The 16,454-nt window shown below is 37.4% G+C and overlaps 1 protein-coding gene across 9 annotated transcripts in view; it reads left to right on the top strand.

The window, feature by feature from the left end:
* LINGO2 (leucine rich repeat and Ig domain containing 2) overlaps nt 1-16,099 on the top strand; it is a 1,108,854-nt gene extending 1,092,755 nt beyond the window's left edge. For 6 of the 9 annotated variants that reach the window (XM_070590583.1, XM_070590581.1, XM_070590585.1 and 3 more), the window contains one exon: nt 13,365-16,099. In XM_070590583.1, the coding sequence (XP_070446684.1) occupies nt 13,400-15,220 (1,821 nt within the window). In that variant the 5' untranslated portion in view covers nt 13,365-13,399 and the 3' untranslated portion in view covers nt 15,221-16,099. The remainder of the gene's footprint in view (nt 1-13,364) is intronic. The other 3 variants (XM_008524098.2, XM_070590588.1, XM_070590587.1) reach the window with 1 other exon arrangement.
* Nucleotides 16,100-16,454: the final 355 nt, after the last annotated feature.

Here is a 16,454-nt window from a genome sequence, read left to right as displayed (position 1 = left end):
ATTATTTTGTTTCCACTGTATAATTTTTTAAATTACTTTCCATTAATTACTTTCCATTTTGGTTTGCCATTTAAAATTGTACAATAAACTTTTACTTTTAGGGTATTTAGGTTTTAAAAATGAGTTGATTTGCATGTGATACACAATTTCAACAAAAGTCATGACAGTGGTAACAAAGGACTGACATTAGGAAACATTGTGCTTTGTTATTATTACCTATTAATAAAGAGTTACCGCTTGCTTTGTGCAAGGTACTGTGTTAACCACAAGAGCACTGTCCTCCATGTTTCCTCCTTCAGGACACAAATAGACCTTAAAAAGCACATTCACATATGAAAAGAGCTACCGCACAGATAGATAGGCCCAGGCTTGTGTGTAGTTCCCTTTCTAGCGTCTATGACTTGAGCCCTTTCTTTCCCACTAACTTACTTTACACTTGTGTTTGGAGGCACACGGTTGAGAATTGCTATTGTAAGAAGGCACGTAGGTGCCAATTCAAAGAGCATAGATTCCAGTAGAGTGGATAAGACATGTATATACATAATATATAGTAAGAAATCATGAAGTAGTGATAAAGCACTATAATATTCACAAGGAAAATAGAAATAGTGACTAAAAGGGGACTTATCGTCTGCCCTAACTTTTTAACTGGCCAAGTAAATAATTGATGGAAGATATAGCCAGTCATGTCTACATATCAGTTATCCACTAGAATAGAGGTTTACTGTGATTGAATTTCAAAAGGTTTTCATTACATTTCTATGTTCTGTTTTTTTCAAAATTAATGTAATATAATGCACATTGAATATATTTTTTTAAACAAAAAACAAACGAAAAAACAATTGATATCATGTACTACAAGTAGTGGGCATTTATTCTAACATTTAACATATTGGTGTATTTTTTTGGTTTGTTTTTTTTTAAAGATTGGCACCTGAGCTAACATCTGTTACCAATCTTCTTTGGTTTTTTTTTTTCTTTCTCCTCAAAGCCCCCCAGTACATAGTTGTATATTCTAGTTGTAGGTCCTTCTAGTTGTGCTGTGTGAGACACTGCCTCAGCATGGTTTCATGAGCAGTGCTAGGTCCGTGCCCAGGGTCTGACCTGGTGAAACCCTGGGCCACTGAAGCAGAGCACGCAACCTTAACCACTCAGCCATGGGGCTGGCCCCTGGTGTATTTCTTTACAATCTCTTGTTTGATGCATAAGGGTATTTTTTCCCTTAATTACATTTGTAAGATAGATACAAATTTATATCCTACTTTTCTTGGTTAATTTTTTCAGATAAAATTTTTCCAAGTTATTAAATATCTTATATTTTAATAATAATAATTTTAATTCCTCAATAATGGTCAATTTAAGGGAAGGAATTACAGATAATGTAATTATTTCTCCATGACTGGACATTGTTTTATACAATATTTCAGTATATTAAATAATATAATAAAATGAATCTTTGTTTAAAGCTATAATGTGATTCCAATTTGGGAAAATGATATTAATATCGTTAATTTGTTTACTGGAAAGAGTTTCCCTACTAGACTATTAACTGTTAGAGAACAGAATTGCATTTGCTCATCTTTATGTTCCCAGCTCTGCCTCACACGTAGAAGGTACCTTGTACGTGTTTATTGAGTTGGATATACTTTCTTCTTTGATAGTTTCCCACTCTTTTTTGGAGGGAGTTCAAGCAATTATTTGACAGCCATTAGTTGCTAAAATAAGAGAAAGCCCCCAAATATCTACTAAAGTTAGAGGCAAAAATCTGTTACAAATGTCTTGGGGTATAAAAATTACATGTTCTTGCTTAACTTTTTTGCTGTATAGCTTTTAAAAAAAAAAAAAAACCTGCCTTTTGCCTTCATTTTCTCATATAGAAAGTAGCCAGAAAAATGATAAAATACCTATCACCTAGAAATCTCATAATGACTTAGTATAAATCAATAATAGGCATATAAACAGTCATTTTGGATGCAGTTCTCTATCTGGCAAAGATGGTTACATCAATAAACACCAAAGTTGAACCTTAGTGTGGCAAGATGCGCTTGTGTTTGTTTCTCTAATGTGTAAGAAAAACAGCTGAGTGGCCAGCCCAGTGGCGCAGCAGTTAAGTTCACATGTTCCCACTCTGGCAGCCCAGGGTTCACCAGTTCGGATCCCGGGTACAAACCTACACACTGCTTATCAACCCATGCTGTGACAGGCATCCCACATATAAAATAGAGGAAGATGGGCACAGATGTTAGCTCAGGGCCAATCTTCCTCAGCAAAAAAAAAAAAAGGAGAATTGGTGGCAGATGTTAGCTGAGGACTAATCTTCCTCAAAAATTTTTTTTAAAAGTTAAAAACGGCTGAATGCAATCAGTGATATTTTACATAGATGATAGATAAAGTAATTTTCCAGATGCCTAAATCCTTTCTGGAATTACTTATACATAAACAAATAGAAGCTTAAATATATCCATACATAGTAGATTGATACTAAATCAATTTATATTTATTTTGGCAGAGAATGGGTAGCTACTTACCAAAGCCGCTTTCTCCTCCACATAGGCACATAGCTAAACTACATTTCTCAGCCTACCATGCAGAGGGGTGTACCCACATGACTGAGTTCTGGCTCATGAAATATGAGCAGAAATTATGAATGCTATTGTGAGGTGTGGTTCGTGAAAAACTCTTAGCCATAATCCTCTTTGTCTTTCTCCATATGGAATGGGACGGACTTTAAAGATCTAGAAGAGTGTAGAGCCACAAAATATATAGGCATAGGTCCCTCAGTGTTTTCATGGGGCAGAACTAACAAACGACTGGTTTAAGCCACTGAGATTTCAGGGTTTATCTGTTACAAAAGCTGGCAGAAATTTATATGTGTTTATTTCCAGAGTGTTCCAGATGGGATTTAAGACAGCTATCTTGTCTGAACAGCTTTAAACAAGAAAGAAGCTAAAATGTCTATGTGCCTTCAGCACAAACTAATTAAAACCAGGTAATCTCCTGAGAGATTCTCCTTCATTCTTGAATACCCACACTTCAAACAGTCCAGGTTTTCATACAACAATAGATAAAACTCTAGAATCTGAAGGGGAAACTACTTAGAATTCTCCTCCATTTTATCTTATTTTCCCAAGTAAAATTTAATAATCTTATGAAAGAGAAGTAGTGGTCCTCTGTGGTCACACATGTCATAGAGATGGGCCTGGGTGGATCTTGAGGACCGAGCAATTACCACAGAAAGGCAGCCAACCTTTTTTTGACTGACCTTTTTGACCTTTTTTTGACCTTCCAAAGTAAGGCACATATTTCATAGCTTTTCCTAACTCTACCGTCAGAAGGATTTGAGCAACTTATTAATACCAATTTTTGCCCAGGGTTGTGGTTACCTCACTTTTCTCATTTGTAATATGAGATACTTAACAGCCCTTAATATCTACCTTAATTGATCAATCCAGTGCATCTAGCTTGCCTACCCTGGAGGTGATGATTTACATCTGGAAAGGTTTTCAGTACTCCCTTCTGTTGAGATATTTTATGTCTAAGGGAGATCATTTGCAATATTTCCCTTTCTATAAATAATAATAGTAGCTATCATGTATGGAGCTCTGACTTTATATACACAATCACATTTTATTCTCACAATAATCCTGGGGGGTAGTTACTATTATTCCCATTTTAGATGTAAGAAAACTGAGAATAAGAAAGGGTGAAGATTTAAATACATTTTTATTATTGCATATCTATGCTCTTAGCCGTTACCGTACACTGCCTTACAGATTCGGAACACTGCATATCATATTTGTGAGGCCATCAGGCATCTTAAGCCAACTACCATTTAATGATATTAATTTCAAAGAGGCATATCTCAAAGTTAGACAAAAACCACTTTCATCTTTAAAAGGTTTAAGTGGAATAGGCATATTCTGTATGTCCAAGTATTTCTATGTAGGCCAAGAGGGGACTCAGAACTGTAGGAGATGAGCAAACAATTTGCATTTCAAAGAGATCAAAATAAACATAAGAACAGAGGGCCCTCCAGTTTCAGGAAAGATTAAACAGCAACTATTAATTAATGACTTAGGACAAGCTTTGCTAATTGTTTACTAGTTACTTGAATACAAAATGAACTCATGTTTTGAAATAGATACGGTCCAGTGGAAAGCTGATTCAGAACCATGAAAAAAGATATCAAGGCATAGCCCGTAGGGAAGATGAGGAAATTTTATGTTTTACTCTATTTTTAAAAGGAAGCACTACTATAATAAAATCTGGGTTTTTTGTAAGAGTTATAGTTGCTATCTATTTGAGATGAGTTGTATTTAGTGATAACGTATGAGAGAGGATGGAAGAAGCACAGGGTAAAGGTTAAGAACACTGCCTTTGCAGCCAAAAAATCCTGCATGGAAACATTGGCTCCATTACTGTCTAGGGCTATGGAACCTTAGGCAAATGACTCAGCAAGAAGAAGAGTGCTTCCCCCTTCTGAAGTCAAGAGATAGGTGCCCCAGTAGGATTTGTGGAATCCCTCAGTCTTCTACTATAGTCAAGAGCACATCATGACTTCTGTCTGACTTGTTCCCGGGAAATCTGGAGAACAAACATTGATCTAGATAGCCTCTTTGGTGGCAGAGTAAAGGAAATCGCTGCTGAGTTGGGATTTTCTGCACTGACAGGGTTTTTCCAGGCAAATGAGTTTTCCCCATGCCAAAGGAAGACGACATGTGGGAGAGAGCCAGTACGAGGCTTGTCTTAGGTCCTTTCAGTAATGCCATCTGGGAAGGTAATAGGGCCTTAGCCAATACCATATAGAGGTGAATGTTCCTAGGGACTGTGGAATAACTACTCAACAAGCCAGAATAGAGATTTACTATCCAGATCAAGGGAACTACCAATGAGATATCCCTTGATTGTGGGTCCCGAAGAGCTCGAGAAATTGCCACATAAAAGGAATCAGTTTTAAAATCTACCAGTCCTGGAGAATACTAAATTATCTATGACCGTTCCAGTTAAATAAGAACTTTCCTGATTTCCTTACCTCTCCTGAATAAGTTACAAAGGGACAACAGAGGAAAAAAATTAAAGTGCTCTCTGACTGCATTCATGAGTCCTGCTTGTTCAATTTACTAGGTGTATGACCATTTTATACCAATTTCATTGCATGGACTCATATTAACAGCTAATTTTTGTACAAATAGAATCTCATATTATCTATATAGGCTTCAAACTAAATGATAATTGCAAGCATCTAACCAAATAACTAGAGATCAAAATGTTATCTTCAGTTATTTACAGAATTGGTAATTTGCTTATGGTTAATTGATATGTATCTACAATGGTGGGTAACTGTTTACCTACCTGCATGAGCCACTGAGTAATTTTGTCATTACATTTGTGCTTTTGTTTAAAAATATTATCTTATAATATGAAACACATTGGGTGCTCTCCAAATCTGGCTTTCATGTTGGGTTTCCATTTTCCCCTTGAATATTCTTCAAGTTTAGCCTTAATATTTAAAGTTTCAACTTCCTCTTTATCAAAAATGAGTAGAAAGGAAAAGATAAAAATACAATACTTTGGAGGGTACCTGGCGATCATGTAGAAGGATAAATTTTATTCCATAGAAAGAATCCAAATCCAATGTTTCCTGCCAGTTGGGGACGTTGGGTTTCAATCTCAAGTTTGCTTGGGTGCTTTAAAGAACCTAGGTAGCCCTGGTGAGTTTCAAGTCTTGCTCACACTAAAATTGATTTCCATTAGTTTTCAAATGTTTTGTACAACTTTCACAACTCTTCAGTATCTGATTTTGGCACAGACCAGTATTTCTAAATTTACAGTTTTAGACACCTAGAAGTTATCACCTCAGATGTATTCTGGACAACTCTATTCATTAAATCTTTTACTTTCTTTTCTTTCCCACCCTATCTCATAATCACCCACCTCTCTCCATTTGGGAAATAGCTTTACTGAAAAGGAAAAAGAAGAAACCCCACCTTATCATTAGCTACCGTGAAGGTTTAAAGAGATTTCTGTGCTATCCATTTATTGTTTTGTGCCCTTGTTCATTGCCAGTCAGAGAACGAAATTAATCATGGAATTCCCAGGCTAAGCAATTTATCATTACCTTACCATCCAACAAAGCGGCCATTTCTCTTCTAAACTTTCTTTTTGAACAACATACAACAACCATCACCTCTTTCCTTTCTTATTTGCGTTTTTTAAAATGGTGGCTGATTGAAACTCTCTATTTCTCTTTCTCCATTCGAGTAAGCTCTCCGTTTCTCCTTATCACTGAATCATCTGTTTGAGGATCTCCTTTTCCAGTATTCTCCTAGCCTGTCCTCAGAGGAGATCCATGTCTTTCTTTGGTATGCTTTCTGTCGTGATGGGTACTGCTTCAACAAACCAAACTATTATCCCACAAAAATTATAATAACAACAGCTATTATTATGTGCTAGGCATCTTACAGACGCCATCTTTAATCCTCACATTTATTCTGCCTTATTATCACAAATTAACAGAGGAGCTGATAAGAATCAAGGGAGTTATCAGCCTACCCATGTCCCACAGCTAACAAATGTCTAACCCAGAATTTCAGCCAGGTATTTCTGAGTCCAAATTTTTGCTATTTCTATTCTTCCATGTTGCTTCTTTCAGTCCACTTCCCGATGTTTTCGTTTGTGTTTCTTACATTAATAGAATGAGCTGTAAAAGAAATACCCGGCAGACAAAAAGTCTGAGTATGAAAATATCCAACTTCATACACTAAATTTAAAAGGATACTAATCATTGTGCCTGAAAGTCCCTTTGATCAGAATTAATGGAAAGGCCCTAGACAGCTCCCTACAGATTTTAGTTTCCTACTTTATTCTTAATGAAATGAAGTTCCTCTTGTCAAACCTTGGTCACAGTCGGACATTACAAGAAAGCTTTGATTGCAAGACTTCTGCTAGCAGCGAAAGCTAAATGGAGTCAGGAGTTTGCCCTTCTAGATTAAAACTGAGAAATATTTGTGATGAGAATAATAGAGCAGAACCTTCCTACACAGTTTCCAAACTACATCAAAGATCTGTGATGAGATAGGGCCCAAAATTATCTACTTCTACCCAGCTGAAAGACAGCATTAGAATGAGAGAGGTATTCCAGATCTGAAGGGAGCTGGTCTGCTGCCTGCTTGCAGAGGGTTTATCCATCCTTCTTTGTGATGATCCTTTACTTTGACTGGAACCAAATAACCAATTTTTAAGAAAAAAAATACTAGATACAATCTACCTTAATTGAGCTCCTTTCTGGTTAAGTTGCAGCCATGATTGAGTTAGATACTGTCATTTCCATGTCAGACATACCCAGAACCAGATTAAGGGATCCAAGTAATAAAATAACTTTTTCCTAAACCATCACTGAAATAAATCAGAAATGGGACGCCACTTACCTCCTTATCTAACTGGCGATATGTAGACTGAAGAAACTCTGCCAGAGAAGACTGTACTTTCCTGTGGAATTTATTTAAAAAATGTCACTCTTTACCATCAATTCAAAATAAAGTGAAAAGTATAGAGTGTGTAATAAAACTTTTATCATGAACATAGAGTCATAATTGTAGTAGAAAATACATATTCCCTACTCTATCAAAGAAATACTAAAAAGTATTTGAAGAATATTACTTTCAAGGAGTAGGAAATCATCAATCTGCCCAGGAAACCCACACGTCATGGCCCAGTGATGGACACATTTGAGGGAACCAGGAATTCCTCATCCTGTTACTGCTCTTAAGCTTGCCACCTCAGTGATTGACACCAGGTCCCATCCAGTTGACAGAGGGCTGAAAATCATCTGTGTCTCTTCCTCTCCTACACCCCTCACAGTCAATCCATAACTAAAACCTTTCTGTTCTGCTTCAAAACACCTCTGGAGCCTGTTTACCCAAGCCTACGCCTATGACCCTGATGGAGACCACTGTTATTCTGGCTTGAATGAAAGCAACAGCTTCCTGAGTTTCCAGCTTCAACTTCTTCCCTCCTGTAAATCTATTTTTCACACTGCAGAAGGATTAATCTTCCCCAAATGTAAATCTGATCATATCAGTCTTTTGCATAAAACACTTTAATGGCCTGCCATTGCCCTCAGGATAAAGTACAAACAGCTTATTGCAGTTTGCAAGCCCTTTGTAAATCATTCGCCTAATTACCTCTTCAGCCTGTTTTCTTTGCATGTCTCTCTAAGCATTCTGGACTGCTTTAATTCTCCAATCACAGAGTGTTCTCCGTTGTTTCCATGGCTTTGCACACACTGCTTTCTTTGCCTAGAACTCACTGTATCTCTCTCCACCAAGGATGGGGGTGGTGGGAGAGTTGTAAATGGAACTATACTGTTGCAAGGCTACTAGATATTTTACCTGAAGCAATTCAATAATAACTAAGTAGATTGTGATCAATTAAAGATGTGTACTGTAATCCCTGGGGCAACAAATAAAAATAATGTAAATAAATATATAGAGAAAGTCAAAAGAAGAATTGAAATTGCAATACTAAACACTAATTAATTAAAACAGAATAAGACAAGACAGGAACAAAAAAATTCAAGCAACAAATAGCAAAATGGCCTCCCTAAATGCAATCATGTTAGTAATTATATTTGGTTTAAATAGAGCAATCTAACAAAAGGCAGAGATTGCAGAGATCATCCAACTGAATCAAAAGCAAGAACTAGCCATGTACTGTCTATAGGAGAAGCTCTTTAACTACAAAGACACAAATATGTTGAAAGTGAAAGCATGGAAAAAGAAATACCATGAAAACATGAAGCTTAAGAAAGCTAGAGTGGCTATATTAATCATTTAAAATGACTTCAAGACAAGAAGTATTACTAGAGACAAAGATGGACTCTTTCTAATGATCAAAGATTAACCTAAAACAGAGTCAAAATGAGAGGTAGAGAGACATTTATTTTGGGATCAAAGAATTGCAGTTGGAGGTACACAGAGTCAGGTAGCAACCCAAATACTGTCCCACTAGGGAATAAGAGGCAGGGGTTTTTAAAGGTAAAAAAGGGAGGTTTACATTACAAAGAATGTTAATTGAAATTGTCCACAGAAAGGTAATCTTGGGTAAACATAATTGACTGCTAAAACTATACCTAGAAGAAGGCAGAAGTCCTTCCCTGTGATGAGCTGCAGGTTTCTTTCAGCATTACTCAGTTCAAAAGTTCGCATTCTGCCCGATGAGGACAATGAGGACCTGCACAAGGCCCATTTCCTTAATGGCTTCCCAGCTCCATGTTAAAGCTCTTAGACATAAGTGACCCTGTTTTGTTTCACATTTCACAAGATTGATACATCAGAAATCAAACATGTACTTAATATCAGAGCTTCAAAATACACGAAACAAAAACCTACAACACTTAGGGAGATAAAGACAAATTTACATTCATAGCTGAAGAATTTTACAGACATCTCTCAGCAATTGACAGAATAACTTTTGAAAAATAAGGATTTGGAAAATCTGAACAACACAACCAACCATGTTATTCTTAATGACTTTTACAGACCACTACACCCAAAAACAGCAAATGCACGTCTTTTATTTTTTTAGATTTTATTTTTTTCCTTTTTCTCCCCAAAGCCCCCCGGTACATAGTTGTATATTCTTCGTTGTGGGTCCTTCTAGTTGTGGCATGTGGGACGCTGCCTCAGCGTGGTTTGATGAGCAGCGCCATGTCCGCGCCCAGGATTCGAACCAACGAAACACTGGGCCACCTAAATGCACATCTTTTTCAAGTGCACATGGAATGGTCACCAAGATTGATTGTATGCTGGTCTGTGAAACAATCTCGGGAGATTTCAAAAGACTGAAATTTTGCAGAATCTGTTCTCTGATCACAACACAATTAAATAGAAATTTTAAAAAACTGTAAGATTCTAGAAAAGATCTCAATACTTGGAAATAATCTAACTCAATCCTAAACCACCCATGAGTGAAAAAAGGAAGCGCACAGTAAATTAGAAAAACCTTTTGACTGAATGATTACTTTTTAAATATATATTAAAATTTGTGGAATGCAGTTAAGCAATGCATGGGGGATATTTGTAAGTTTTAAAAGCTGCTATTAGAGAAGAAGAAAAGTCCAAAATCAATGATCTATGGTTCCACCTTAAGAAGATAAAAATATTAAAAGAACAGACTGAAGCCAGATGAATCTGTACCAAACGTCTACGTATATTAGTTAAATTATTTCCATATTATACATCTCTAGAAAAAAAAGGATTCATAAGATTTGGAGGTGTTGGATATGTTTACAGCATAGATTATGGTGATGGTTTTACAGATGTATCCTTATCTCCAGACTCATGAAGTTGTATACATTAACTATGTACAGCCTTTTGTATGTCAATCCCACCTCAATAAAGTACTTTTATTTTATTTTTTTATTTTTTGCGGAAGATTACTCCTGAGCTAACATCTGCCACCAATCCTCCTCTTTTTTTTTTTTTTCTCCTGAGGAAGACTGGCCCTGAGTTAACACCCGTGCCCATCTTCCTCTACTTTATATATGGGATGCCTGCCACAGCATGGCTTGACAAGCAGTGTGCATGTCCGCACCCGGGATCCAAACTGGCAAACCCCGGGCTGTAGAAGTGGAACATGCGAACTTAACCACTGCACCACCAGGCCAGCCCCCTAAGGTAGTTTTTAAAAATTATAAAAAAGGCTCAAAGGGATGAAAATATTGAACTTAGATATATTTAAATTTAATATACCAATTAACCTCCTGGTTTTTATACCTGAACATCTTGAAGATTATACCAGTTTATGCTCCTTCTATCAGTTCCTTCTACCCATGTTAATTCTGGGTAAAAATAATTATTGAGCTTTGTCAATCCGACAAGCAAAAATGATATACCTCTGTTATTTAATTTGCATTTCTTTGCTTACTAGTGAAGTTGGTCATATTTTTTAGTATTTAGTAGCTGTTTTTAGTTTGTATTATATTCATTGCCTAATTTTCTATTGACATTCACCTCTTTTCCTTATTGATTAATAAGAGCTGTTTATTTACTACTACTTTTAATCCATCATCTATTATACGAGTCTAATATTTTCTCCAGTTTAGCAACTGCCTTTGTGTGTGTCTGTGTATTGTTTATTTGCTTGTTCTACTATTATTTTTTAAACGTATACAAATAGACTGTTCACTTCTTGCATGATTTCTAGTTTTATTCATAGAAAATGCTTTTCACCTCTTATTATAAAATTATTGAATTTTCTTCTAGTATATTATTTGTTCTTGAATTTTAATTCTTAATTCATTTGGAACTTATTTTATTTGAGCAAGTCAAGTAGTGTGCAGCTTTTCCCACTAAATGTCTAGCCAATCATTAATATTTTTCTAACTGAATTAAAATGCCACCTTTTGCATATACTGACTTTTCAAATATATTTCAAATATAATTCCTTACTCTTTGTTTCATTGACTATATATTTTTGTTTCAGCGTTATGCTGTTTTATTATTATAGTTTTGCAACTTATGTTTAAATATCTTGTAGGGTAAGTCTGTTTTCATTACTACTATTTAATGTTTCTGATTATTCACGTATTCATAGTCTTCCAAATGAACTTCAAAATTAATTTTTCAAATCCAAAATATTATCTTTGTAATATATGTATTTACTGAGAAAGAATTAGTGTCCTTAACAATATTGGATCTTTCTATTAAAATACATAGTATATCCGTCTTTTTAGTAAGTTTCATTTTGTTTCCTCAGTGGAGCTGAATAGTTCATATTAATTTTGTGTAGTTCTTGTTAAGTTTAGTCTAAAGAAACTGATTTTTTTTTCCAGGGATGCTGTGACTGAAATCATTCTTTATAGTAATATTTTTTTAGTTTTTATATATAAAAAAATATTTTTATTTTGTAAAATATTAACTTACTTATTCTCTAATTTGTTCTAATAATTTTTCGGTTGATTTCCTTTGATTTTTAAGACACGCATTGTAATTTGATCTACAAACGATGATAGCTTTGCCACATCTTTTCCAATAATTTTAACTCTTATGTTCCTATGCAATCGATTTTGCTAGTGCTTTCTGAGTCTTTGCCTTGTTTCTACATTTTGGGGCATTTTTCTAGTGATTCACCATTGAGTTGGATCCTAATTATTTCTTTACAGACAGATTTGTTTAGATTTAGATAGATAGAGCTGTGCATGTAGACATATGTGTAAACTCTGTGATTAGAGAATTGTACTCTTATACTATTTGTTCTTTTATAATTCAGGAGTGAATATTGAAGTTTAGCAAATACCTTTTTATCTAAACATATCATATTAAACTACTTAACCTTGTGTAAAATATAGTGTTTGTGGATGAGGCGTACTCCTGAGGGTCTCAGATTGAGAAACACAGCTCAACACACCTCCTGCTATTCAGTTGAGCAGTAAGGTCAATGTCTGCTTAACTATCAGCATTGAAACATACTCATTTCCGATCTCATTTGATAGCTATGTATTTTCAGTTTACAGGTTTGCTGGGTTTGAATTTGAATACGAAAGAATGAGAGTTCACTTGTTATCTAAAAACATTTTTTTCTTAAAATTTTGATTCTTCCCACTCTTCAACATTTACCCTAAAATCTTAAAGAAAGCCTTTTTATCATCATAGCCATTAGGGTACCTCCATTCTGCCTCATCTCTATGATAAACGCAAAGAATACAAGGAGATTTTGAGGAACTTTTTGTTTACCTCACAAAAGAAAACTCTTTCATAAATCAAAATTTACTGCATTCCAAAAGAGCTATACCTTCTAATTGAATTTTTTTTTTAAATAACAAATTTAAATATGAAGAAAAATGTCCCGACCTCTTGCATTGAATGTAACTTTATTTTGTCCTTTGAACCAAGGGGCCTGATGTTGACTAAGCTTCTGTTAGCTTCATTTTGAACAGAGGATGACATCCTAAACATGAGAGACACAGACACTGCTTCAAACTGAATATGTTTCCTCTTCATCATTGACCTCTGTTTCTGTCATTTGAGTTCAAAATAGAGCCTCTGATGAAATGTACGCTGTTTTGGCTCCCAGTCTGTGCCAGACACTGTACTTGTCTCTTTCTAGTTGTCAGACACTGAGGAAGCTGCTATCACCATGCCCATTATCTCCATTACAACCCAGAAGACTGAAGAACAGGAAGGGAAAGCAACTTATCCAAGACAATTGGCTAATAATGGCAACTCTCAGGTTTATGCCAAGATCTGTGTGCTTCCAAATCCAGGGTCCTTTCCATTGTCCTTGCTGTCTTATTCATGTCCTTTTACTTATCTATGTCCTAACTCAACTTCTCTTCCTGCCCTCTTTTGCCCCTTCTCCTGCAGACCCGTGACCAAGGTGTAGACTAAGAAGTGGAGTCATGCTTCACACGGCCACATCATGTTGGCAGCCATTCCTGGGTCTGGCTGTGGTGTTAATCTTCATGGGATCCACCATTGGCTGCCCTGCTCGCTGCGAGTGCTCTGCCCAGAACAAATCTGTTAGCTGCCACAGAAGGCGGTTGATCGCCATCCCAGAGGGCATTCCCATTGAGACCAAAATCTTGGACCTCAGCAAGAATAGACTAAAAAGCGTCAACCCTGAAGAATTCATATCATATCCTCTGCTGGAGGAGATAGACTTGAGTGACAACATCATTGCCAATGTGGAGCCAGGAGCATTTAACAATCTCTTCAACCTGCGTTCCCTCCGCCTAAAAGGCAATCGCTTGAAGTTGGTCCCATTGGGGGTATTTACAGGGCTATCCAACCTCACCAAGCTTGACATTAGTGAGAATAAGATTGTCATTTTACTGGACTACATGTTCCAAGATCTGCATAACCTGAAGTCTCTAGAAGTGGGAGACAATGATTTGGTTTATATATCACACAGGGCCTTCAGTGGGTTGCTTAGCTTGGAGCAACTCACCCTGGAGAAATGCAACCTAACAGCAGTACCAACAGAAGCCCTCTCCCACCTCCGCAGCCTCATCAGCCTGCATCTGAAACATCTCAATATCAACAATATGCCCGTGTATGCCTTTAAAAGATTGTTCCACCTGAAACACCTAGAGATTGACTATTGGCCTTTACTGGATATGATGCCTGCCAATAGCCTATATGGTCTCAACCTCACATCCCTCTCGATCACCAATACCAACCTGTCTACTGTACCCTTCCTTGCCTTTAAACACCTGGTATATCTGACCCACCTTAACCTCTCCTACAATCCCATCAGCACTATTGAAGCAGGCATGTTCTCTGACCTGATCCGCCTTCAGGAGCTTCATATAGTGGGGGCCCAGCTCCGCACCATTGAGCCTCACTCCTTCCAAGGGCTCCGCTTCCTTCGTGTGCTCAATGTGTCTCAGAACCTACTGGAAACTTTGGAAGAGAATGTCTTCTCCTCCCCTAGGGCTTTGGAGGTCCTGAGTATTAATAACAACCCTCTGGCCTGTGACTGCCGTCTCCTCTGGATCCTGCAGCGGCATCCCACTCTGCAGTTTGGTGGCCAGCAGCCCATGTGTGCTGGCCCAGACACCATTCGTGAGAGGTCATTCAAGGATTTCCATAGCACTGCCCTTTCTTTTTACTTTACCTGCAAAAAACCCAAAATCCGTGACAAGAAGTTGCAGCATCTGCTAGTGGATGAAGGGCAGACGGTCCAGTTAGAATGCAGCGCTGATGGAGACCCTCAGCCTGTGATTTCCTGGGTGACCCCTCGAAGGCGTTTTATCACCACCAAGTCCAATGGAAGAGCCACTGTCTTGGGCGATGGCACCTTGGAAATCCGCTTTGCCCAGGATCAAGACAGTGGGATGTATGTTTGCATTGCTAGCAACGCTGCTGGGAATGACACCTTCACAGCCTCCTTAACTGTGAAAGGATTCGCTTCAGACCGCTTCCTCTATGCGAACAGGACCCCAATGTACATGACCGACTCCAATGACACCATTTCCAATGGCACCAATGCCAATACTTTTTCCCTGGACCTTAAAACAATACTAGTGTCTACAGCCATGGGCTGTTTCACATTCCTGGGAGTGGTTTTATTTTGTTTTCTCCTCCTTTTTGTGTGGAGCCGAGGGAAAGGCAAGCACAAAAACAGCATTGACCTTGAGTATGTGCCCCGAAAAAACAATGGTGCTGTTGTGGAAGGGGAGGTGGCTGGACCCAGGAGGTTCAACATGAAAATGATTTGAGGGTCTACCACTCACACTATTGTTTCTGTGTCATTGTTGGTAACCAGTAAGACAGCCTGGCACAGTAAATTCCTAGATTAAAAGGCAGCTTAGTGCAGCTGCCCCTGTGTCAAAGCAGGGTCCATGGAAGCAGGAGGACTTCTTATGGAAACTCTCCACCGAGAGGCAGGCAGGCACGTGTCAGAGCCCTTCACACAGTGGGATACTAATTGTTTGCATTGCAAATATTGGCATTCTGGGGATCTCAGTAATGACCTGAACCTTTGACTCATGCTCATGGACAGTTATTCAACATTTTCTACCACTGCAAAAACAAAAGAAAAAATAAAAAGGAAGAACCTACAATGTAGGATTTACATATTAAAAAGACACATTTGTCTAAAACATATTCTACAGAAAAATTTGTATCTATGATTATCATTTGTTAAAGCCTTGCATCATACCATATTGTTGGTTCAACACCACAAAGAAATTAATATATTCTTTACTCTTCTTTTTTTTTGAAACATATATGCTGTATATGTTTTAAAGCAATATGAATGAGAGGTTATGCTTTTAGTTACTCTCCACTATAGATCCATGTGTGATTTCACCTTCCTTTACATGCAGATAACCCTGAGACTAGATCCCTGGAGTTATGGGCAGAGATGTGTTGAAAGTTGCATTTGTCCGATGTAGGATGCCGAGAAAACAGGACCCAAGGCAAAACTGCTCAACTGTGTTAACTTCTGTTACTATAAATAAAGGCATGTGCCTAGTTTTGATACAGAATGGAATATTTTTTATACTTGTAATATCACACTGGACCAGTTTACTGTAACAAAGCCCTCGGTTTCTCCAGAAGGTGGCGCACCACTAGTTATACCTGTAAAATGCAAGGTAGGTGTTAATGATGAAAACAGTCCATTTAACCACAACTTGGTTTTACTTTCATCCGTTGCTACTAATGGGTTAATAAAAAATGGAAGAGGATGTAATCGTTACATATGCTCATAGGGTTATATTCACCTCGTAGCCGAGATCAAGAACTCAGATTTTTAAAAGCTCTCTGGATAAGGAGTTTCTCTCAGATACCACCACAAACCAGGGCGATCCATACACACATGATGTTAATCCAACTACAGATCTGTGTAGAAAGTGGTAGCCGTCTGAAGGCTGGACTGCTCCCACTCAATGGAAACACCCGGCTCCTGCTGCTCTGATGTTGTCTATTTAAATACTATCCGCACAGTGT

The sequence above is a fragment of the Equus przewalskii genome, chromosome 22 (assembly GCF_037783145.1).
Source record: "Equus przewalskii isolate Varuska chromosome 22, EquPr2, whole genome shotgun sequence".
Classification (NCBI taxonomy): domain Eukaryota; kingdom Metazoa; phylum Chordata; class Mammalia; order Perissodactyla; family Equidae; genus Equus; species Equus przewalskii.
Note: the sequence above shows the minus strand (reverse complement) of the source record. Positions and strands in the feature narration are given on the sequence as shown.